Below are 24,380 nucleotides of genomic sequence, written 5' to 3' on the forward strand. Positions count from 1 at the left end.
AAAACGCTCCGACACACGAGACTCCTTCCTTAAATGTTACATAAACGTCTCCTAACAGAAATCTTCCATCAACAATTCCACGCTTCTCTTTGATAAACAGCAACACACTGTGTAAACACGGCTTAAGTGCACTGCCTGCATGCGCTCACCTGTATGTAGAGATAATGTGCAATAAGAGGAGGCCTTTCGGATATTGAGCTCTCCGCCGTGTCCACTCCTTGCCTTTTACTCAATTCTTCCTGAATCGGATACAGAGGTAATGACCACGTTAATCAAACAATGACAAATATGGTGAATGTTATAAACATGTTACTGTTAGCTTCAGAGCATGTTACTGACCTGCACAATACTGTCTCTGCTCGTGTCACCGTTGTCAAAGATGATGTCACTTTCGGAGTCGCTGTTGGATGGACTGTCAAAAATTTGGAGAATCAGATCAAACTCAAAGCAGGACATAATTCTGACAAGTCTGCAGTCCTGAACAGATTTTAGTGCCAAAAGACAAGCAAGGATCAGACTTTATACAGGTGAACTAGCAATATGAGTCATTTGTTTAGAGTTCTACCTGACCAGGGATGTGAAATCTCCCACTCATTATCCCAACCCTGCTTTATTTAAAATGATAACAGTCCACATATACCAAAGCAAAGGTTATTCACTTTATATATTAATGAACAACACTTACTTTTTCACTGTTTATAGTTACATTTAACATTGTGGAATAAGTTCCTGTTATATCTTTCGTCATACTCTCCTCATAACAGCAATATTAACAGCCTCTCTTTTTTTCTCTCTCTCGAAGTTAATAAGAGACAAATAACACAGCTTTTCATATTACTGAGATACCAGAAAGTGCAAAGTCCTCCGTCCTGAACTCTCTCTTATGGTGGAAAACTTTGACTGTTACAAAGTGGTGACACTGGAGACTCGTTCCATGAATTTTAAATAAATCTCTCCTTGCAGAAAGCATCACCATATCAACAATATGTATATTAAAAAAAAATTAAGCACTTTTTACAACTATTTAGATTATGTGGAACGTTCACTGATCAAGTTCCTATGCAAGCTGTTACTACAGAAATTAGAACATATTAGAACAAACATTAATATAAACCTGTGCTTTGCCTTGCAGTCTGACTTACTGGCAAAGCTGCTGTTGTAGAAAATTGCTCAACACCTTCTGACTAATCAGACTTGATAATTCACCAGTGCTGTGGTATAAAAAGGTCTAGTGACAGACTGCCATCTATTTTTTGGTGTTACAATGCTTATTTTTATGCAGGATGGGGAATATTTAGACTGCACAACAACTCTGTACTCTTATAAATTTAATTTTGTAGAAATGTGTTGTGTTATATAAAGAATCATCAATGATGGGGAAAAAACGTTATATATGCAATTAATCTACTAGTATAAATCTGACCTGTCGAGTAATAACCTAAACCTATACATCACTAACAAACTATTTCAATATGTGTCGCTTCTAAAAGCTAGTACCTGTTGTGTCCACCCCTGATCACCAGTACACCTAACCTAGAACAACCCTGCCACCTACTGGACGTCATTTTAACTACAAAATCATACAAGCTTTAAGCTTTCTTTAACAACAAAATAAACAGACAATTATTGTCAGTTTTAAATGGTATTTTTCAAAATATTAATAAAAAAAGTATTTTTGAAAACATTACTTACAGTGCCTTGCATAAGTTTTTTGAGTGGTACGTGCAAGAGTACATCTTTTGTACCTTTGATATGTCTTTCACCTGGTAAAGTGGATATATTGTATAGTAAAAAATGTTTGAAGGTAGATAAGTAGACTAATTAATAAAGCTTTAAAAGTGCAATACATGCACATTTCTATGTAAAAGATACTTACTGAAAAGGTACAAAAAGTATACACGTGAGGGTACCACCCTGGCGACAAGGTAATGTAAAGTTCAGTATGCTTTTTTTCTGGGAGTGTAGTCTATAATGTTGAAGTATGGGGTAAAGCAGGGTCGCTTGGAAACTATTTACAAATGAAAAAAGAAAAAGCTGCGATTGCAAAGTATTCATTAATAAAGACGTAACCAGTTGCCATCAGAAGTGACTAAATTAATTAAAATAAGTCCAACTGTGTGCAATTATTGTATCACATAACCTCGGCATAAAAACATGATTTGATTATGAAAAAAAAGTCCCCCAGATAAAGCCGTTATTAAAAAATTCAAAGAAAATGGCACAACTGCAACTATGCCTTTATACATATGCAACCATGACATGTCTGCTGTTTTGCTTCATTTTGTGCAACAATAACAAATATTCTGAAATTTAACTTTTAGATACATCTACACACCCCTATTACAATGACAGGTTTTTGTGAAAAAACTTGAAAAAAAATAAATCATATCAGAACCTTTGTCACTTGATATTTACATGTTGCAATTTCATAATAAAGGTGAAAAACACCCAGAAATGTTTTTTTGGGGAAAAAAAGAACTTCCAATACCCAGCTTGTATAAGTGTGCATTCTCTTTTATAAGTGGGAATGTGGCAGTGTTCAAAATCAACCAATCACATTCAAATTAATGTTAAATACTATTGAGTATACACCTGCCATCAATTAAAGTGATTGATTACCCCTAAATAAAGTGCAGCTGTTCCTATAGGGTTTTCCTGAAATCTTCTTGGTAATATCCATCTGGAAAACACATGGGCCACAAGAGCTTACAAAGCAGGTACGGGATCTCATTGTTGAAAAATATCAATCAGTAGCAGGTTACAAAAAAAATCTCCAAGGTATTGGATATACCATGACCTAAATCAAATCAAACATCTGTGGGGTGACCTGAAGAGGGCTGTACATAGGAAATGACCAGCCAATTTGACAATGCTTTTGCAAGGAAGTCAAGATCTGCCAAACTGATTCACTCTTACCCAAAAGTAAGAGTGTAAAGTAAAAGGAACTAAGAATTAGTTTAGGGGTGTGCACACTTATGCAACCAGGTTATTGTACATTTTTCCCCCATTTATTTCCCTTAAAATGATTATTGTTTTTCACTTTAATTAATAGGTTAAAATTTTACAGTAAAGGTAGAAAAGGTTCTGACATGATTTAGCTTGGTTTAATTTTTTTTACCTATCAAAAACCTGCCATTTTAATAGCAGTGTATACATTTTTTATATCCACTGTATAGTGTCAATTAAATAGTAAAAATCCCAAATTGTGGAAAAGTTCCGTGGAGGGTGCGAATACTTATGCAAGGCCGTGTAGTATGTAAATCTTTAAAAAATACATATATATTTGGAGCAGCTCAGTTACGTGTGCATGTAATTCCTGACCTCAGTGTAGGAACTTACAGGAAAGAAGGACAGAACACATCTGCCTCATCTTCATCATCCTCATCACTGGAGTCAGTGGGGTTGCACTTGGCACTGGATGACCTCTCCAGAGATGTGCTCCACTCCACCGAACTGGCCAGTGCAGGCGGGGGTGCATCGTCTTCCACATTGTCGAGGAGTCCGAGCTCATTGAGACGGGGCGAAGCAGCAGGTCGTGAAGGCCGCTCAGGGGTGCTGGCTGGCTCGGAGGTATCACTGCTCTCCACCCCTGTAGACGGGGCCTCGTGTCTCTCAATCCACGCATTATAGTAGCGCACAATGTTCTCATGGTTCAGGCGTGAGAGGAGGGTCACCTCTCCCTTAATACGGCGGAACTGCTTGCTGGCCGGGTTCACCTGGATCCGTTTAACGGCATAGTAGCAGCCGTCCAACTTGTTTTGGACCTACAGGTATGCAGAAGTCCACGAACACACAACCACAGAGAAATGAATACAGAAAGAAAAAAAAAACATCATAAGAGCCAATATCTCAATGAAGAAAAAGGTTTCTCTGAAAAAGAAATGATTTCTCAACACAGATGAATTAATCACCTTGATTACTGCTCCAAAAGCACCTTTCCCAAGCAGCTGGAGCTCCTCAAACTCAGTGAAGTAACGGGAGAACTGTTTCTGCACCACTGTACTAAAAGGGGCGCTGAGAAGGTGACTCCGCGGGATAACCGTAGATGCAAAATCCACATCTATGTCTGAAAATTAACGTGTTTCACAAAACAAAGATTGTATTTATTTAAGGTCATCAAGGTGCTTGAAAATTTGTGAACCCTTTAGAATTTTCTTTATTTCTGCATAAATGTGACCTAAAACACCATCAGATTTTCACACAAGTCCTAAAAGTAGACAAAGAGAACCCAATTAAACAAATCAGACAAAAATATCATACTTGGTAATTTGTTTATTGAAGAAAATGATCCAATATTTAATATTTGTGAGTGGCAAAAGTATGTAAACCACTAAGATTAGCAGTTTAGTTTGAAGGGGAAATTAGAGTCAGGTGTTTTCAATCAATGGGATAACAGTCAGGTGTGAGTGAGCACCCTGTTTTGTTTAAAGAACAGGGATCTATCAGAGTCTGATCTTCACTTCACACGTTTGTGGAAGTATACTGTGGCACGAACAAAGGAGATTTCTGAGGACCTCAGAAAAAGAGTTGTTGATGCTCATCAGGCTGGAAAAGGTTACAAAGTCATCTCTAAAGCATTTGGACTCCACCAATCCACAGTCAGACATACTGTGTACAGATGGAGGAAATTCAAATCCATTGTAACCCTCCCCAGGAGTGGTCGACCAATAAAGATCACTCTAAGAGCAAGACGTGTAATAGTCCACGAGGTCACAAAGGAGCCAGGGTAACTATAGGCCTCTCTCACATTGGCTAATGTTAATGTTTATGAGTCCACCATCAGGAGATGGCAGGGTTGCAAGGAGAAAGCCACTGCTCTCCAAAAATAACATTTGGTAACATACCTTCTGGACTGGGCTCAGGGCATGGAGGAAGGCTCTTTGGTGAAGGCGGCCGCAGGAAGGAGTGCTCTAGCAGCTGCTGAGTGTTCCAGCGGTCAGCATCGTTAAGACACACACACCTGCAAAACAAAAGTAACGTCTCACACACCTGCAGACATGCATACACACTTATATGGCTCCACCAAGCTCCTGAAAAGGTTCTCTGTCTCTCTGGGGTCTTCCATGCAGAACCATACAACAAGGATTACCCTTACATAAAAGGTTTCCAGTAGAGCATTTAGAAACCAAGAAAATTCTCATCTTAGAAGTTCAGTTAATTTGGTACTACAAGTTACAGGCATATAAATGGACAGCTTGGGATTTACAGTGATTTACAGGAGGTTCGAGTACACGTGGACAAATCAGTACCCTCGACAAGGACAAGCAGATTGTGTCCAGGCTTTATTTATTTATTTTTTTTAAATTCATAGCTCCCTTGTGGACAAGTACGTTCAACAACCAGAAACCTACTCCTAACTGACTTTCACCAAACAACACGTTTCATTTGGTACATAGCAGTGACTACATTTACATGCACATAAAATTTCGTTTAAGGGCTATATTTGGGTTGCAGCCATATTCCGAATACAATGCTTATATGCATACAAGCATCAGAATATTCCTGTATATATACTTGTTGCAAGTATGCCCGAGTTGTCATTCCAGTTGTCATTTCCACAATTCCTTACGGACTGAGCATGTGCATATATCTCCTTTCAGTGGTTTTCTGAATAAGGTGTTTACATGCAACACAGTTCCAATTAAAACAGGCATATTCCAGGTGCGAGAATCAGAATTTGGGGAGCTTTTATATGACTCAATACTAATTAGGGATGTCACGAGAACCGATACGTTGGTACAAACATACTTAAAACTTGACGGTACTTGTTTTTCTGCAGTAGCGTGGGTAGTCTTATTAATGAAGATACCGAGGTTGCAATTCTTCCGGAACTGAAGGGGGCAGCAAATACGCGCAAGTGTTTTAGTCTGTCCACAAGTGGTGAAGAAGAAGAAAAACGCCAATAAGCACACAGGAAAAACTACAGAAGTTTAGCTCCGCCCCGACTCGTTAAGAGGAAAAGAGAGGAAAGCTAGTATCGGTTTCCGGTGTGCAACCGATGCGACCGTTCATTTCAAACAGAGCGAGGAAACACCTGGAATTTGGCGAAGCACCTGAAAGACGGTCCTATATTATATTTGTTTGAGGCAGCTGGCATTGTTGCCATGAAACCAGCTAACGTTATGCTCCATGTAATGTTTGCGATAGCCAGTTATTTTTAAAGATGCCAACACATTGGAATGTTATAAACTACCTCCTAATGGGCCACCATGCATCGCCATTCAGCCCATGTCCTGGCAGCAAAATGTAGAATAATGTCACTAATAATTATTCAAATGTTCATGCTTTTAATAAATCTTTCTGGCCTGCCACCATATCAGTGAATTTAAACTAATGCTTGCATTCAGAGTATAAGGTGCGTGTGCGCGCGTGCACGCAAGCGCGCGTGCACGCAAGCACGCGTGCTTGCAGGAGTGCACCTTAGCACTTATTAGCCAGAGGAGGATGTCCTCCAGGAGTTTTTAAATTTTAAAACCACACCGTGGTATCGACTTTGGTATCGAGTATTGTGTACTTTTGGTGGTATCGGTACTGATTACTAGATTTTTGGTATCGTGACATCCCCAATACCAATTAGAAATTACTCATTAATTGTAGTGCATGTTTAAGACAGGTGTACTTCATAGTGCGACAGCTAGATGCTTGATAATATTAGCGCATGTAGACATCAGCTGCAGATCTGGCTGTCAGTACAAAGTTTTTCACTAGATGGTAAATTAGTGTACATGGACGACAGAATCAGAAACATGCAGATATGTAGAAACACTGATCAGAATAAAGTGCAGCGCAAAGCAGTCATAGAACTCTTGCTATGAGTAACAGTCCCCAAAATAAAGACGTTAGTCAGATTCAAATAATATTTTAGATATGATGTGAGGACAGTCCTACATTAGAAACATTTTAGAATAGGATAATGATGATGATGATGGTGGACAAGCTTGGTGATTGGAACTTTTACTTGCCCTGGCCTGCTCATTAGAAATATTAATGCATGCACTGAATATTCAAACAAACAAACCTACTGCAAATATTTATTTACACAGAACAGCAATCAATTACAGTTCTGATATAAATACTTAGTAAACATATAAATATGCTTTTAATATAAGCTTCTTGCTCAAGAAAACATGCCCTCGCTCTAACCGCTCTCTAGTTTAAGAAACTAATCACAACATGCTCTTTTTTTCATTAAGGTCCCAACTTGTTTGCCAGTGTAGCAACACAAACACTTCACAAATTCACTCAAGAACAAGCAACTGTACTTTTTTTAACCACTATTTAGTATATATTTTTCAAATGCATGTTTGACTTTGCCTTTAGTGTGCCTCTGGAAGCAGGCCAGAGCAGGATAAACAACCACATCAAAAGCACCCCAGTCAGCATCACTAAAGTAAACACACCTGCACGACAACTCTCACTGGGGGACCAAGCATCACATGGGCAAACACACAGACACACACTTTGCTACTCAGCATCTCCATGCCATTTACTGGCAAAGCTAACGCTGATGTAGCCAGAATCTCAGACATAAAAAGAACCACACAGTGGTTGCCTACGATCATTTTATTCTTAGAGTTAACGGTTATTGATCAATTACGGTTATTGGCATTTCTGGCAAAAAAAAAAAAAAAAAAAAAAAAGACCACCATATAATATTAATATATAATAAGTAACAGTCACCTCACAGTTGAGCAAACATATTGAGAGAAAAAACACACTAGTCAGACTTCAATAATCTCATTTATGTTTGATGAGAGGACAGGACACCACAAGCTTGTAGCTGAAATGCAATGAAATGCAATGACTCGTTGACTTTTTGTCGAGGACGCAAACACGATGTGCAGCGTTAGCACATCAGTCATTCTTTTTCCTTAGTCTGCATGAAAGCACTTAAAAGCTAACTAGTTCACAATGTTATTTTAGTATGTTAGATACCCTTGACAGTTAGGTTTACAGGCAAGGGAAGCCTGAGACTGGGCCGCACACTAGGTAAGTAATACTACTAAGTAATTTATCTTTTGTCCACCTCTGGGGGTGTTCCAAACTTATTAAAAATAAAATGTTAATCGAGTACAATAAAATTGAGGAGTCAAATATGAAGTCTTCTATTCACCAAAAGAAAGAAATGTCTATAGCACATCACAGATCTAAACTGCAGCTATTAATCTTCCTTACCAAAGTTCTACCACAAACCCAGAAGCTTTCGGATGGATGCGTGGCATTTCTGAATGTTTATTGTAAACTTACTTCTTGAGGAAGTCCTGAAGATCAGCAGGCAGGCTTGAGGGAACAGTCACAGGGTACTCCTTGACCTCGCGTCCCTGAGTGAGTGCCATGAGAAGAAGCCCAAGGCACCAAATGTCCCCTTTCTTGCCGGTGCGTGTGGGCAGTGTGTCCTCGCTGAAGCGCACATGAACCTGCTCGAATATGTCCTCCTTGCACACGTCCCCTAACCGTTTAGCCAGGCTGTAGTCAGCCAATCTCACATTACCCTGGGCATCTAGAAGTACAGAGGAGGCTGCCAGCTGCTTGTGCACCACCGAGTTGGTGTGGAGGTAGTCGAGTGCAGACAGCAGCTGTGCGGCGTGGTGCCTCAACTGATCAGGGGGCATCGGCGTTCCTGCAGAGAGGCTCTGAGCCAGGCTGCTACCGGGCACGTGCTCAGCCAGGAGGTCCACCACCAGGCAGTCCTCACGCTCGCTGTAGCTCAACGCCTGGTAGTGCACCAGGTTGGGGTGGTCCAGCTTCATCAGTGAGTTCAGCTCACTTTCTGCTCCATGGATCTTCAGTGACCAAAAAAAGAGCAAGTAGGTGAATGAGGTTCTTAAATGAGAAATAACACAGAGAATATTAGTGATATGTTATGATCAGCATGTTGGTTAAGCTCTTGAACATTATATACTGTTATATTATATATATATATATATATATATATATATATATATATATATATATATATATATATAAAATGTTTATTCATACTGTTTTTTTTATACATATATTTATCCTGTTCATATGATATAAAACACTAGTTACACGTGTTACTGTGGTTCTGTGAATTCCGGATGACCGCCAGAAGCAGTGTAACACTATTGGATTATCGCAGCGCCAGCCAGATAGGTTGACAGAATATACCAACAAAGTCACTTAGTGATGTATGCTGAGCCCTGGAGGTTACAAGCTACAGTACCTCAGCACTCGGTATGCCTTTCTTGCATATTCCGAGTGACTAAGAATTCTGACTAGGGAGGTCACGATACCAAAAATCTCTTCTACAGTTGTATACTGGAACGATTCACAATCTTACTATCTGATGTCACCCAGAAGAGGATGGGTTCTGTTTTGAATCTGGCTCCTCTCAAGGTTTCTCTCTCAGACTTTCCTTTGCCACTGTCAATTCTGGCTTGCTCATTATAAATCAAAATCTACATCTGGATTTCTGTAAAGCTGATATGTCTACTGACATTGTCTACTGATAACATTATACAAATTAAATTAAACTAAATTACTATTTGAACTAGAATTTTACTAACAAAAATTCACTGTATTCAGTACTGTAAAATAAGAATATTATAATAAAATATACAGTGGTGTTCAGGTCTAAGACCACTACAGAAAAGGTTTCTATTTTGCGGTCTTTTTTTTATTTAACACAACCGTTCACATTACAAACTATATTATAGACAACAATGAGTGAAAAGTTTGAATGTTTTAAATATTTCCATGAATTTCAGAGTTTTAGTGATTGGTATGTCCCCTTTTGGCTTTAATGACGGTGTGGACTCGAGCGGGCATGGACTCTAGACTCAAGTTTGTGTAAAAACATTTGATCCTTTTTAGATCAAATCCACCAGTGTGTTGTCTGAACTCATGCTTCAGTAGAAGAGATTAGGCATGAGGAAAATCTGACCTTTGTACAAAGCAGTTAACATGGTCAATATCACACATTTGCTTACATTTAATTTAGGGAACCTGAATCTTGAATATTAAGTATTCAAGATATTGAACATTGATTTTGTTTGTTTTAAATATTTGAAAATTCTAAAACCTTCTTTCCAATTTTAAGTGAAAAAGAAAATCCCAGAGTTTTCAATGCAGTCTCAGATTTTTGGACTTCACAGTAATTCAATACAATACTGCACTATTGCTATGATAAATGGCGAACCGATCATCAGAAAACAAAAATATAGAAGACATCTAGTATCCAAGCACCACTTCCACTTTTATTAAAGTGGAAAAGCATTATAGGAATTATGGAATGCTTCACTCTGGAGAACTTGGACACAGTGACTGAATAAAACCAAATGCCTACATTTCTGTAGTAATATATTTTATGGAAAATGTTTAAAGCAGCAATAAGGAATCTGGATATATGGCTACATCATATTCTAATGTCACAATAATAATGTAACAAAACTATGATACGAATATTTACCAGTAAATAAATAAAAAATAAACAGTCCCTACCTGTTTTTTACATTTCTCGATCTTTTCCTTCTCCTGGCTGGTGAAGAATTTCCCGATCTTCTTGTTCCAGCAAAGGATCCATTCATACACAACAGCAAACTCTCCCGAGGTGGCATTGAGGGCATAATACACACTCCGGCCCAGCCTCTTACTCTCGCCTTTTACACACACAAACACACGTATAAACTTACAAAGCATGGCTGATATACGCTTCATGTCCATAATGATTTAGCACATAGGTTCTTAACTTTGGGGTCACCTGAGATGTGGTAGGTGGGGTCACAGAATATTTTTACCAAAGATTATTTATAATGTAGTTCTATGCTCATAAACTTGATTTATGTGATAATAATAATAATAAAACCTTCCTTTAATTTGGAGTTAAACCCAGTGGCGCTGTGTGCATATTGCTGCCACGTTAATCATTATCCAAACAGAAAATAACTCACATTTCAGTCTGTAACCTAGTGCAGCAGTATCCACTCCAAACTTCATGAAAGTTCAAACTGCCACAATATTTACAGGTATTTGCATCTTATAGTTACTAAACCAGAACAAAAGCACAGAAATGAATGCTCCAAGTCACGACGTGCACAGGCCACTGTGCTTTTTGGTTTAAAATGTGCTCTGCGTTCACAGCCAACAAACCAAAACATTTGCTGGCTCCTATTTATGGGAACTTGTGTATGAGAATTTTGCGCCCTTAAAATGGGATCAAGTTGAGATTCACTGATTTAGCAAAGAAGAAATCAATAAGACACTGAGAAAACTTACCTATACATTTTCCTCTGTGAACCAGGATCTCGCCCATGGCACTATTGCTGAAGTGCAGGACTTCATGAGGACTTGGATTGTCTTCACTGTACGTGTCTCGCCTTATCAGTGGAAATCCATACAATGTATTCAGAGATCAATTGATCAGGTTCACCAGTCAGTAATTCCCAATTGAAGTAACAGATGATTAGTGCTTATTAGAATGTTCTCCTTAACTGTTCTCCTAGCTCCTTAAAAATGGTCAATGTTTTTGATCACATTTTCATATTGGTCGGAGTTATTGTAAAACAAATGAAGGCAACCTGCCCACACCTGTGTCTGCTGCTGGAAGTGGTGCGACGTCTGTTTGAAACTCCTTTTCTGTTCTCCATTGTCTCAGTAGGAGGTACAGGGGAACCGGCACTGCCTGACGTTGGGCTTCCGGCAGTCGGCTGAGCCACACTCTCCAAACGCTCCTACATGAGGAACAACTTGAGTTGTCAGCATCATATTACAGAGGTGGACAAACCAGTAGCCCAGACAAGGAGGTTTTAATTAGGGCTGGTTAAAAAATGTGGAAAAAAAAATAAATAAAATAAAAAAATTAGATTCTCCGATTTTAAGCGATTTTCAATTTAATTAATTGATATGGATTCGGGAAATCCCCAAATCGATTCTTAATGAGCGTGCTTTACTTGAGAGGGTGTGATTATTATCTGTAGTTCGCCTCTCGTCCTGAAAATGTCGCCAGCTATAAATATTTTGAATTTTGAAAACTGTTTTATTTTTTAAACATGTTTCAAGTTGTTAATGAATTTTACTGTTGCACATTTACAATGTTTTTATTTAATTTTTTTACAGTAATGTGCAGTGTGCAGTTTGTGCTTACCTTGTGTGCACTGATGCACATTTATGATTTCTTATTACAATCTTTGTTACTTAAAGTAAAAGTAAAAAGTAATTAAACATAATTGTGTGGGCCCTATTGTTATGTGAATGTGTATTTCAGTAATATAGCCAAGTAGGAGGGTTTCAGTTACCAGCATTTATATTAAAACATGGATTCCATGTCTGCAAAACTAACATTTGAAATGAAATATTGAGAACTAATCAATTTTTAATCAAATTGAAAACACATAAATAAGAATCGAATCACCAAATTGGTCACAATACCCAGCCCTAGTTTTAATGTTTATATGGTTTTTCATTCATAGTTACTTGGCAGACGTGTAGAGGAAAAACAACCAGAGAAATAAAACAAAGCCTACTTCTTACAGACTTTTGCCAAACAAAAGTTTTCCTTAGGTATGCATGTTGCAATTTAACAGTCATGTCAGGGTTTAAACACTTCAAGAGAAAATACTCAAATTATAATTCATGTGCAATGCAGGAGCAGAACACCACACCTTCTAGCAGAAAAGTTTGCCTCTAAGACTGGGTGACGTTTTGTCATGAACTCAACATGCTACATGAATAATTTTTTTTAGGAGAGGATAAACACTATGCCTACAGTCGCCCCCCTTATATTCTCATTTCTCTTAGTCTGTGCTAACCATCATGCCATACATTAGAACATGTTAGCTACCACTTTTCAGGCCAGTCATTTGGGTTTCTGAATGTACAAATCATGGGACATTACACTGCACAGTGCTCTGGCTAATGAATTTATTATTTGTGCACCCCTGTATTCATATCTAAGATCATGCAGCCATTGAGGTCTACAGCTAAATAAATATACACCGATCGGCCATAACATTAAAACCACTGACAGGTGAAGTCAATAACTGATTATCTCGTTACAATGTCACTGTCGAGGGGTGGGATATATAAGACAGCAAGTGAACAATCAGTTCTCGAAGTTGATGCGTTGGAAGCAGTGCAATGGGCAACCGTCAGGATCTGAGTGACTGACACGGGTCAAACTGGTGAACCGGCAAAGGGGTCAACGGCACCCAAGACATTTAGGGGAGCGAAGACTAGCCCGTCTGGTTCGATCCCACCGATAAGCTACTGTAGCACAAATTGCTGAAACGTTCATGCTGGCTATGATAGAAATGTATCAGAACACACAGTGCATCGCAGCTTGCTGCGTATACCGCAGACCGGTCAGAGTGCCCATGCTGACCCCTGTCCACTGCCGAAAGAGCCTACAATGGGCACGCGGGCATCAGAACTGGACCACAGCCTGGTCTGATGAATCATGTTTTCTTTTACATCGTGTGGATGGCCAGGTGTGTGTGCATCGCTTACCTGGGAAAGAGATGGCACCAAGATGCACCATGGGAAGAAGGTAAACCGGCGAATGGAGTGTGATGCTCTGGCCAATGTTCTGCTGGGAAACCTGGCATTCAAGTGGATGTTACTTTGACACGTATCGCCTACCTAAACATTGTTGCAGATCAACTACACTGCTTCACGGCAATGGTATTTTCATAGTATCAGTGGCCTCTTTCAGCAGGATAATGCGCCCTGCCACACTGCAAAAATTGTACAGGAACGGTTTGAGGAAAATGACCAGGAGTTCAAGGTGTTGATTTGGCCACCAAATTCCCCAGATTTCAATCCGATCGAGCATCTGTGGGCCATGCTGAACAAACAAGTCCGATCCATAGAGGCCCCGCCTCGCAACTTACAGGACTTAAAGGATCTGCGGCTAACGTCTTGGGACCAGATAGCACTGCACACCTTCAGAGGTCTTGTGGAGTCCATCCCTTGATGGGACAGAGCTGTTGTGGATGTAAAAGGGGGACCTACACAATATTAGGACAGGTGGTTTTAATATTATGGCTAATCGGTGTATATTTGTTTAACAAGGTAGGGTTCTTCATTTGTCAAACATCAATCACTTACAATCATCAGCTTCTTTATTAGGAGCTTGCTGAAGCACAGATTATCATTCAATTTTGAAGCCTATAGACAGGACATGGAAGCTCCTATTGGTTCAAATGAGGTGTCACTCTATAGGTCTGAGCCCGGAGGCCATTTTGAGCTCTAGAGTTTAGGTGTGTTCACTCGCACGCTGGGGAGATATGGAGAACAACTAGGTTTTCTGAGATGATTTGGAACGACGCAGCAGCAGTTCTTGTGGATTTATTGATCTAAAATGTGTTTTGGACTAAATATTTTTACATAATTTGATTGCTTGGACCTTTGACAGTGTAACAAGACTGTTTTTGTCGGGATGTTATCCATCAGTGGACTGCTATCTGGCTTCAAAGGTGAGTTGGCTCCGTTTGGTGTTACGGTTTGTTTGTTTGCTGGTTGTTTGACAAAGATGGTGATTGTAGCTGCTGTTGTGATTGTATTTTTATACAGTTTATATCAATCAAATCACAAGATTCTTAGCTTTCCACATTGCATGAGTACATATGTAATATGTACAGCTATGTAAATGGCAAAGTTCTCCTAATAACATCGCATAAAAGGACATTACAATCCCTACGGCCATTAATTAAACGCCAGGCTATTAATTTGTTGACAAAAGAGGTCAGGGAAGAATGATTAGACTGAAAAACTAACAGAAAGGCTATGGTAACTAACTCATATAACTAATAAGTCACTGAGATCACATTTACCCAATGTTGAACATTAACTGAAAGCTCTTGACCTGGATCTGCATGATTTTATGCACTGCACTGCTGCAACATAAATGGCTGATTGGATCATTTGTATGAATGAGCATGTGTGTGGATGAGTGTATGACAAGGGAATCACAAGTGTGCTGAGCATCCCTTGCCAAGGCCCTGCAGTAGTCTAGTTACGAACACTGAAATGCTGAATAACTTATGTGCAGAATAAAATCTTACCAACTTGGCCAACTCTTTCTTCCTCTTCTCCTCTCGCTTCTCCTCTTCTCGTCTCTGAATTTCAGCAAGTATTTCATTTTGCTGTTGAGATATTATAAAACAGTTAGCACACAGAGGAACGTAGGAGATTTCTAACCAAAAGCACATTCCTGTTTGTGATATATGTATGGAGACTAGCATGATCAGAGCTTGGCTAACATCTCTGTTACAAAGCTACTGTACAACAAGAAAACAGAGTAGTACATGACTGCAAATGGCATTTACTTTGTCAGTAATTAAAAACCATGATACATACAGTAAGGCATCGTTAAAATTTACTAAGTGGTTATGTAACTGTGGAAGTGACGTACCATCTGTTCTTCCTGCCTCCGACGCTGATCAATCCTCTGCTGCTCCTCAAGGGCCAGGCGTTCCTGCTGCCGCCGATGATTCTTCAGCATCTCCTCATGAAAGGAGCGAGAAGGTGGAACATTGTGTTCTGTAAGGAAGCCCTGCACAAAGTCTGCTAGCTCATAGATCATCACCTGCAGAGGGGAAGTGGAGAGAGACCGAGAAAGATAGAATAGATTAGGCTTATGTCCGGCACGCATTTATTCGACAACTTGACCAAATGCTGACATTCACGGTCTAAAAAGCACACATGTTTAGGCAGACTGTCTGTTTTTTAACACTAAGATCTAATGTGATCTTTATAAAAACAGCCTAGGCAAATGAAAATTTAAAAAAAAAAAAAAAAAAAATTTGCATATTGTTTTGGTAAAATATTATGATATAGGCAGAAAAAACGGTTTTCTCCCAAACCAGATACCTTTTGGACATTTATTTTTCTGTTTACACAGCAATATCGGATGAGTTTTCCATGACCACCACACGAATGTCCCAAAGAATCAGTGATAAATTTTGACAGTGATGGAGGTTTTCACCAGAAACAAGTTCAAGCTGTGGTGTAGAAGCTTTAAAAGCATATTAAAACTGCTTGCACAGAATACTGAAAAATGATTCAATTCAATTTTATTTGTATAGCATATTTTCACAAAGCAGCTCTACAGAAACATACATTTCGGATATTAATTTGATATTTATATATTTATCCCTGATGAGAAAGCCAGAGGTGACGGTGGCAAGGGAAAACTCCCTGAAACAACACGAGGAAGAAACCTTGAAAGGAACCAGACTCTTTTATAAGTGTACATTATATAGTCAAAAAGTACAATTGTGTTAACAGGAACCTATGAGTATGAGCATCAGAGTCATTTCTGAAATCATTATAGTTTTAGCTTGAAGTTTATTGGCTCAAACTGAAGTTATTAACTGCTTAATGACTACACAGTGCAAAACTGTTCTGAACAGTTGCAGTCCTACGGCTATCCAAGGAAGAACATCCACAGTCATCTTAACGGTTTCTATGTGGTCCTATCCACAGTTATCTCATGGTGATCTTTAGGCTTTGCATGTCAGGCCATCCTTAGCAGCAGAAACCTTTTTGGTTTTGGTGTAAGAATAAATGAAGGAGTCAACCTCAGGCAGTAGATTTTTATTTCTAATCCAGGAGTGAAACAAAACTTGAAAAAGTTATTTTATTTAAAGATTTATTTATTTAAGAAAATAATAATAATAATAATAATAATAATAATAAAAAAAAAAAACACCCTCAACTCCCTGCCAACTAAGGACATTTTCAAGCTTGGTCCGAATATCCGACACCACACCCAGGGCTGGTCCTGGGCTCATTAATCAGATTTCTTTTCACACAGAAGAATTCCTTCTGAACCATGGATTGACAGCACAATTCCATAAGTAACTTTTGTGTATGTAGACTTGCAAAATGGTAGGCACTCAGTTATCCTTTGGTATCAACAGTCAAGCATGAGAGGTGCAAGTACTCTCGCCACAAAGGTGAGCTAATTACAGTGCTCCAGCCTTCTGAAAGTCTGATTAGTAGATAGATATATAGATTGATTGATTTATACATCAGCAGTACAGAGAGTTCGTAGTATATTTCATATTATAAATGAAAGAAAATAAGAAAAGAAATGAATACAGCGTAAGAGTGCGATGTGGTAGGGCAGTAGGGTGTAAACGTTGTAGATACAAGCAGCACACTTAGGTGGAATTAAAGTGGCAGTGCAAACATTGTAAACAATGTGAAAACAAAAAACTGAATGGAAGTAAAGAGACACTGGATCTGGATATGAATAGTGGATGTTAGTAGTTCAAGTGCAACTATTGTCCAATGAGCTGATCCTAAGACTGGTTCAGGGCAAAATAGTGTCCCAGCACAGTGATGAGCTGCTGTATAGTGTGATCACTGCTGGTACAAACGACCTCCTGTACCGCTTCTTTCTACAGTGGGGCTGAAGGAGTCTTCTACTAAAGGAGCTCTGCTGTTTAACCAGAAAATATATATGGATAAGGAGTTCTGTCTCATTCACTGTCCATAACAACACTTTCCCTGCCATCACAAAACATTAAACAGGAAGAAATAGTACGAGTTGAACCAATCACGTTCCTTGTCATGCAGTGCGGAGAGTGGATAGATTGCACTCTTCAGTGGAAAAGAGCCCCAATACCAACGTTTTCAAGAAAAATTGGTTCTCTGGACTGCCCCTGGGCTCTAAAACAGCTTTTGCACTTCACCAAACATGTCTAACTCTCAGGTCAAATGGATCTGGAAAAAAGGCAAGTTTGAAACAACCCAATTTTCTACTACCACATTAGCTCTTAGTAACGAGCACCCAAGGACCCTCTCCCAGAGTACAGCTCACTAGGTCCCCTTCAGTCTGCTAATAAACACTCCAGGCTGATAAGCAGGAGCCTCTACACACACACACATTCTCTCACACACTTACAAAAACAAATCAAAGTCAAGGCCGATTGGCAGTACAAGCAGAAAAATGTATTGCCTTTTCACACATTAAACACTGAACAGTCGTGTGCACCTGGTGTTGGATGTGATAGACATAAGCTACATAATAGTCACATTTAAAACCTGGGATAATCAGCATCCCTTTACTGGTATGTTCAGGCTTTATGTCATTCAAACCTGCAGCCTTTAAACTTTTTTCCCCTGGGATTAAAAAATGCAAAGTCCCATTACAAACAGGAAAGAGGGGTGTCTAGGGGCACCCAGGATATGCAGATACAGATCATATCCAAACTACTTGATTTTTTAGTCATAGTAGCCTGATGAACAACTAGGTTCAACCAGGCAAGGAAAATTTGTTCCATTTAAACAAAATGTGCTTCATGATGGTATGACGCATCTCAATGGTGTAACTATAGCGCATGCTACTTTTTCCCACCACCTCCTGCACTATATACATTGGCTGAGGCAATCTGGCTGATGATAGAACAGTATTTACTAGGCAAATTAATTACGAACATGGGAGACAGTCTTTTCATCTGGATCAGGAACACACAGGTAGGTGTAAACAGACGAAACCAAGCAAAATCAAGCACAACACAAAACTGTCATATAACTTTGTGTTTAAACATGTAATCAGAAGTGGAAAACACCACAGCTCACAGGTGAAATGTTCACCAATGACTTCTTGACTTTTAATCAACAGCACAAGCATAATGTGCTACATCATAAAACGTTATCAGAAGAACAGAAGGACTACGGCTACACAGTCATCCCCTCCTGGGAATTCATTTCCCGAAGGCCCAGTCTACACAAAAACAGCATTTTAGGTCACTGAAAACAAAGCTTTCCAAAAATTTGTAAAACTCTGTTTCCATTGTTTTTGTGTGGACAGGTTTACGTTTAAGAAAGCAAATAAATCATCGTTTGTGTCAATTTCTGTTTGGAAACTTTTGGCGAGGTTGTTTTTTTTCTGGCATGTTGCCTTCATGCCATCTCCTCAATGCACATGCTTAAGTTATTCTTGATGTTTTTAACATAACAGTTCGAGACATACTACCACTGGGCTGGTGTGCTCATGTGAGCACTTACAAATTGTTTTTGTATTTTTTGCATACATGCAGGTATTTTCGAAAACACAAAACGAAAAACAAGTGGTAACAAATGTCAGTAATATCCCTAGTCTGTATTAATGCACTTCACTAGCTAACTAGCTCACCATACATTATTACATTACTTTTGCTACCACTTTTTAATCTAATCAATTATGTGTCCAGCCAACCAGAAAATGTGCCTTGGCAAATACACTGAAGCTTTCACTTATCACTCATGATTATATCAAAAGACCCATCAAGACATAGTCCTGTTTCTTGGTTTTAGCGCTGTTCACACACAAATTCTTGTGATAATTTCCCCACAGTTTTCCTCTCAAGGTCTTGCCTTGTTAACTGACTCACCTCTCCACATCGGTCCAAGGCCAGCTTGGCCAGGTCACTTTGCAGGTTTTGGAGGTTGTCATTCGAGAGACCTTTGGCATGCTTCAGTTCAAGTTCTGGAGGCCTGGCGCACAAGAGAAAGAGATATTTAAGGTATGTTCACACATACAGTGACGAAGTGACCAGTAACTAGGGCTGCACAATTAATCGAATATCGATTGCGATTTTGACTGCCCACGATTAAATGAACATGATCGACAGAGATATTAGCATTTAAAGTTCGTCCTCCGCTAAAACTCTGCTGCAGATCAAGTCAAGCGCTTCCTACACTTACAGCCTATCACCATAGAGCGGTGCAGGGATGACGTCATTTTGTAGTGCCAAAACCCTGAAATGGCATTAGCATTTTAGCGCTGGAGCTGCCAGCTTCGCTTCGAGCTCCAGCGCTTTGCGCGAGGAGAAATCATGACATTATGCTAAATGGCACTACAGAGGTTCTCGGGGACATTAAACATCACGCCGAAGAGGAAAAAAATTCACAGGTAAACTCAGGGCTCTACAGAGCAACCATTTCACTTGCATTTGTGACTGAAAGTATTTTGTGCGACTGTGAATAAATATTTATTAACACTAGTGCGAGTGACCTGTTCGGAGTTGTATAATACAATCGGAATAAAAACTACAGGAAGTCCAAAATACATCTACACCGAGCAACAGTTACTGTCACACTGCTTTTCATCACCTCAGTCAACCGAACACGTGTGTAAATACTGCAGAGAAGCCATTATGATGACGAGTAACACTGAACATCATCATCTTCAAATTCCTGATTTCACAAACCACCATCTTTTATTGATCACGCAAAATGACCTGAACTTACACCTGCTCGTGTAGACACAGCGGCTTCACGTAGAGTAATAATAATGCTAACGCTACAAGGTGGGTTTAATTCAAACTTCTTTATTAAAAAATTCCTCACCAATCAGCAACTGTTTGGTCTGTAAACATACAGTACACTGCCGCTCTCCTTCACTAACTCTAATTCACTTCATAATCGTGATAAATAATCGCGATCTCAATATTGATCAAAATAATCGGGATTATCATTTTGGCCATAATCATGCAGCCCTACCAGAGACCATTCAAAAAACATGAGCAACAGCGACCACTGTTGACTAGACGTGGTGCGTATACAGCGACATGACAAAGTTAAGAAAATAACAACTTTATGCAAATTTGGAGAGACTTGGTGCAGCGACTACCAATGGGAGTGAAGACAGTAGAGCACACGTCATCCGAGATCCGCCACGCTGCCTGCAAGTTCAAATTGTTTCATGGACCTAGACAGTCCGGTGCTTGTGCTTTGTCCATAGATAGATGGCCGCATGTATACACTGGTGAATTTTATATACATAAACTCTCCCTCCAGAACGTATAATTTTTTTAGCAGCAAAAAAACTGGTTTATTGTCAAAAGTGGAACGCTGGTTGTGCTGATAAATGTTACTATGGCAATCAGTAGTACAAACACCTACTGACGATTTCATAGTACATCGACTGGTGACTTGCAGCGATAAAACTGCTGTATATGTGTGATCGCACCGTCAAACTAACAAAATGCACAGTGGTTGGTGCGTGCTGCATTAAAATAGAGTTTTCCAAGTACAGAACAAACCAGTGTGCGACTGCTGGGGTTATAATAAGAAACTTCCAGAAACTGAGAAATACAGATATGCAGATGACGTACTGATGTACTGTGAGCCACTCACTGTTGCTCAATTTGCTCTTACATAGAATTCACATTGGACGCAACTGTATCTACATCAGAAAACTTATGTGAACATCCAATTTTCTGTACCACTCATCCTATACAGGGTCGCAGGGGAGACTGGAGCCTATCCCAGGGCACAATCACACACACATATTCACACACTACGTACAATTTGGAAATGCCAATCAGCCTACAACACGTCTTTGGATTGGGGAAGAAAACCAGAGTACCCGGAGAAACCCCCGCAGCATGGGGAGAACATGCAAACGCCATGTATACAGGGCGGAGGCAGGAATCGAACCCCCAAACCTGGAGGTGCAAGGTGCCCTTAATTTTATTAATTTAAACAGTTTAATGGAGACTCACTTGCTGGCAGGACGAGCATTTATGTAAAATGGAAATACTGGCATGAATTTCTAACATTTACAGATAAGTATATAAAGGTAAAAATATCATTTCTGCACTGAAGAAAACATTTATGGAACACATTAAAACAGCACACGCATCTATCGCAGCGTCTGACACAACAAGCCACGTTAATACACTTACGAGTTTGTATGACGGGCTTAATATAAAACATTTACCTGTTTTAGACGACCTGGATCGTGCACTTTTCCCGCAGCAGCTCACTATGTGATCTCCACTTTCCAGATGTGTTTTATTCATAGAAACGTATTTTTCACCATTGTGAAGTGATATCACAAACCCAACTAATCAATAATGAAATTAAAATAATCAACAATGAATTATCAATTATTTCGATTAGTTGTTGCAGCCCTAATCAGGCGTGAATGAGCGCCCTGTTTTATTTAAAGAACAGCACAACACCATGTGTTTAGGTCATATTTATGCAGAAAAGTACAACATCCTTAAGGGTTCACAAACTTTCAAGCACCACTGTACATTTTAAAATGTGAAAAAGATAACTTCAGCGCTATTTGTGGCCCGACAACATTCTTTAAAGTGTGCTTGAAGTAAGAAGAATATAGCACACATATTTCTGACACTGCCAGAATTTCGTCGTCAGGTGTGTTTGGTCACAATGACACTAAATTATTATGCATTTTAAGAGGACCAATATCAATTTGCAGAATTATTTTACAGTGTATTATTTTACGTTGTGTTGTCTGTGACAATAAAACGAGGCCGAAAACAGTAGTGTAAAGAAGAGTTTAACTGTGAAGATGGGACTTCTATGAGAAGCAGTGGCGGAGGTGGGTGCATGCAAACTTACGCATCAGGATACGTTGGTGGACATCTGACATGCAAGTCCACAGTCACGTAACACTCCTGGCCATGGCTCAGACCTTTGGGGCGCAGGTACAGGTACACTTCTGGAGGACGCTTAATCTGAATTTGGGAATAAAAAAGTGTGTCAAAATATATAGTGGTACGTTTATGGTACATATGTTACTTTCTGAACACCTCAATAAAGGTACTAAACCTTACTTCTCCTGGTAGCTTTCACCTGGGATTGTGAATATAGAGCACATTTTTAAAAAATTATTTAAAAGGTAAATAATCAGACCTTACGGACCAGTTATGCACTTTTCAAAGCTTTATTTATTGTAAAAGCTTGTACATGTACACCAGAATTGGTCGACCTCTACAATGTACTTGTTGGAAATCATCAACCGACTGCATCTGGCAACTGCAGAGGAAGACTAACTGGTCTAAGCCAGAACTTAGATCCAGACAGTTAAAAGACACTGGTTTCCACCAAGATCCTGCACATTTGAGTGTCTTCCCTGAGTTTCCTTCACTAAGCAGCCCTTCCTGAGCTAAAGTGGGTGTGTCAGAGCAGGGAAAACACTTAAACGTGCAGGACATGGTGTAATCCAGAACCAGGGAGAACTGAGAACCTTTGTCTTAACACATATTTGTATGATTGTGGGTCTGAAAGATCTAAGCAAACTGGAATTTCTTCCTGCTACTTCAATCTACTTAGTTGTATGACTACGTCATCAACTTTGCTGCACCTTCCACGGATGTTCAGTCCGGATGTCCCGAAAGTCATCTCCGAATATAGACGCGAGGGCTTCCAGCTCATTTTCCTGCTGCACTACATAGTCTTCATTTCCATCCGCAGAGTTAAGAGGAGAACCGCTCATTATTCTGTGACACTGAACACATATCTCGCTCACGTCCCTTTCAAAACAAAGTGGCGGAAACAAACTTTTCACGCTAACATATTAACCGTTTTTCCTCAACGAAGACAGCAAAATACGCGAACGTCAAAAACATAGCGGCTATAAACTTCAATTAATCATAGAAGGAAACGTCGCGCAGTAAAAACATACATTGCACGCTGGCGCGTGGAAGTCGTCAGGTCTTTACCGTCGCAGGACTGACGTAACACGCTGAACGTTATTTATTTCCGCATCTTTTTCTCAGACAAATCCCGCCTTCTGAGCCATGATTGGCTATTAGTTCATACTCACACACAGTCCGCCAATAGAATGCTGCCTAAAAAATGGTTATTCTTGTGGGAGCCTGAATTATTAACCAATGGCAGCACAGAACGAGGAGATTCTCTTGACCAATTCTGAGGCAGTAGATGAGACGTGTTGGTGTACTGGTGATGGCGTTTCCAGGTTTTTTTTAAACATGTTTCATACATGTTTTACTGAATATAATTATCCACGCGTACATTGCGCACAAACAGAGCTGTGACTAACAGCTTTTCTGTCTTAGTCGTAATACTGATTCACTCAGTCTTAATACTGATTCACAAAATATTAAAGGACTCTTAAATATCCAAGTAGGCAGGTTTTATGGAAAACCTGGCAACCCTGCAGACAACTCTATCAAACACTTTGGTCTAAATTGACTTCATTTGACAACATTTAACCAGTATAAAATAACACGAGGTGTGAACTGTGAAATGGTTTATAACAAGAGGAGTTTTTTGGTTGTATTAATAGATCATTTATACGTAATTGTGAAATCCAATGTATTAGTCACTGACACTGGCGATGCACTGGAATAAAGTTGGTTTGATGTTGGACGTTCGATATTCGCGGATATGCGGAAATTAAGGGACCGTCTCTAAAGTTACATACGACATTGTTAAACACGTTTCTAACTTCAATAGCATTTGAAGGGAATGACTTACAGTCATATAACCAACTGTACAGTGTACATCTGGGTGTCAGGTATAATGCACACCTCTTAGATTTTTGATATTTATCAAAATAAGCTAATAATCATATATAAATATTGAAATGTATTTCACTACAGAATGGGCCCATACACAAAATATACAATTTTTTAAAGCTCAATAGC

At 39.4% G+C, this 24,380-nt stretch overlaps 1 protein-coding gene across 3 annotated transcripts in view; it reads right to left on the bottom strand.

The window, feature by feature from the left end:
• Positions 1-23,901, bottom strand: part of eif2ak4 (eukaryotic translation initiation factor 2 alpha kinase 4) — a 67,874-nt gene extending 43,973 nt beyond the window's left edge. The window contains exons 1-14 of one of the 3 annotated variants that reach the window (XM_053632985.1): positions 23,075-23,900; positions 22,330-22,445; positions 19,347-19,449; positions 15,377-15,550; positions 15,027-15,107; positions 11,554-11,696; positions 11,242-11,342; positions 10,468-10,625; positions 8,248-8,783; positions 4,845-4,960; positions 3,912-4,066; positions 3,340-3,764; positions 340-412; positions 150-239 (exon numbers count right to left, since the gene is read on the bottom strand). In XM_053632985.1, coding sequence (XP_053488960.1) covers positions 150-239; positions 340-412; positions 3,340-3,764; positions 3,912-4,066; positions 4,845-4,960; positions 8,248-8,783; positions 10,468-10,625; positions 11,242-11,342; positions 11,554-11,696; positions 15,027-15,107; positions 15,377-15,550; positions 19,347-19,449; positions 22,330-22,445; positions 23,075-23,206 — 2,403 coding nt within the window. In that variant the 5' untranslated portion in view covers positions 23,207-23,900. Of the gene's footprint in view, positions 1-149; positions 240-339; positions 413-3,339; positions 3,765-3,911; positions 4,067-4,844; positions 4,961-8,247; positions 8,784-10,467; positions 10,626-11,241; positions 11,343-11,553; positions 11,697-15,026; positions 15,108-15,376; positions 15,551-19,346; positions 19,450-22,329; positions 22,446-23,074 lie in introns of all 3 variants that reach the window. The other 2 variants (XM_053632983.1, XM_053632986.1) reach the window with 2 other exon arrangements.
• Positions 23,902-24,380: the final 479 nt, after the last annotated feature.

This window comes from Ictalurus furcatus, chromosome 9 (genome assembly GCF_023375685.1).
Source record: "Ictalurus furcatus strain D&B chromosome 9, Billie_1.0, whole genome shotgun sequence".
NCBI classification, from domain to species: Eukaryota; Metazoa; Chordata; class Actinopteri; order Siluriformes; family Ictaluridae; genus Ictalurus; species Ictalurus furcatus.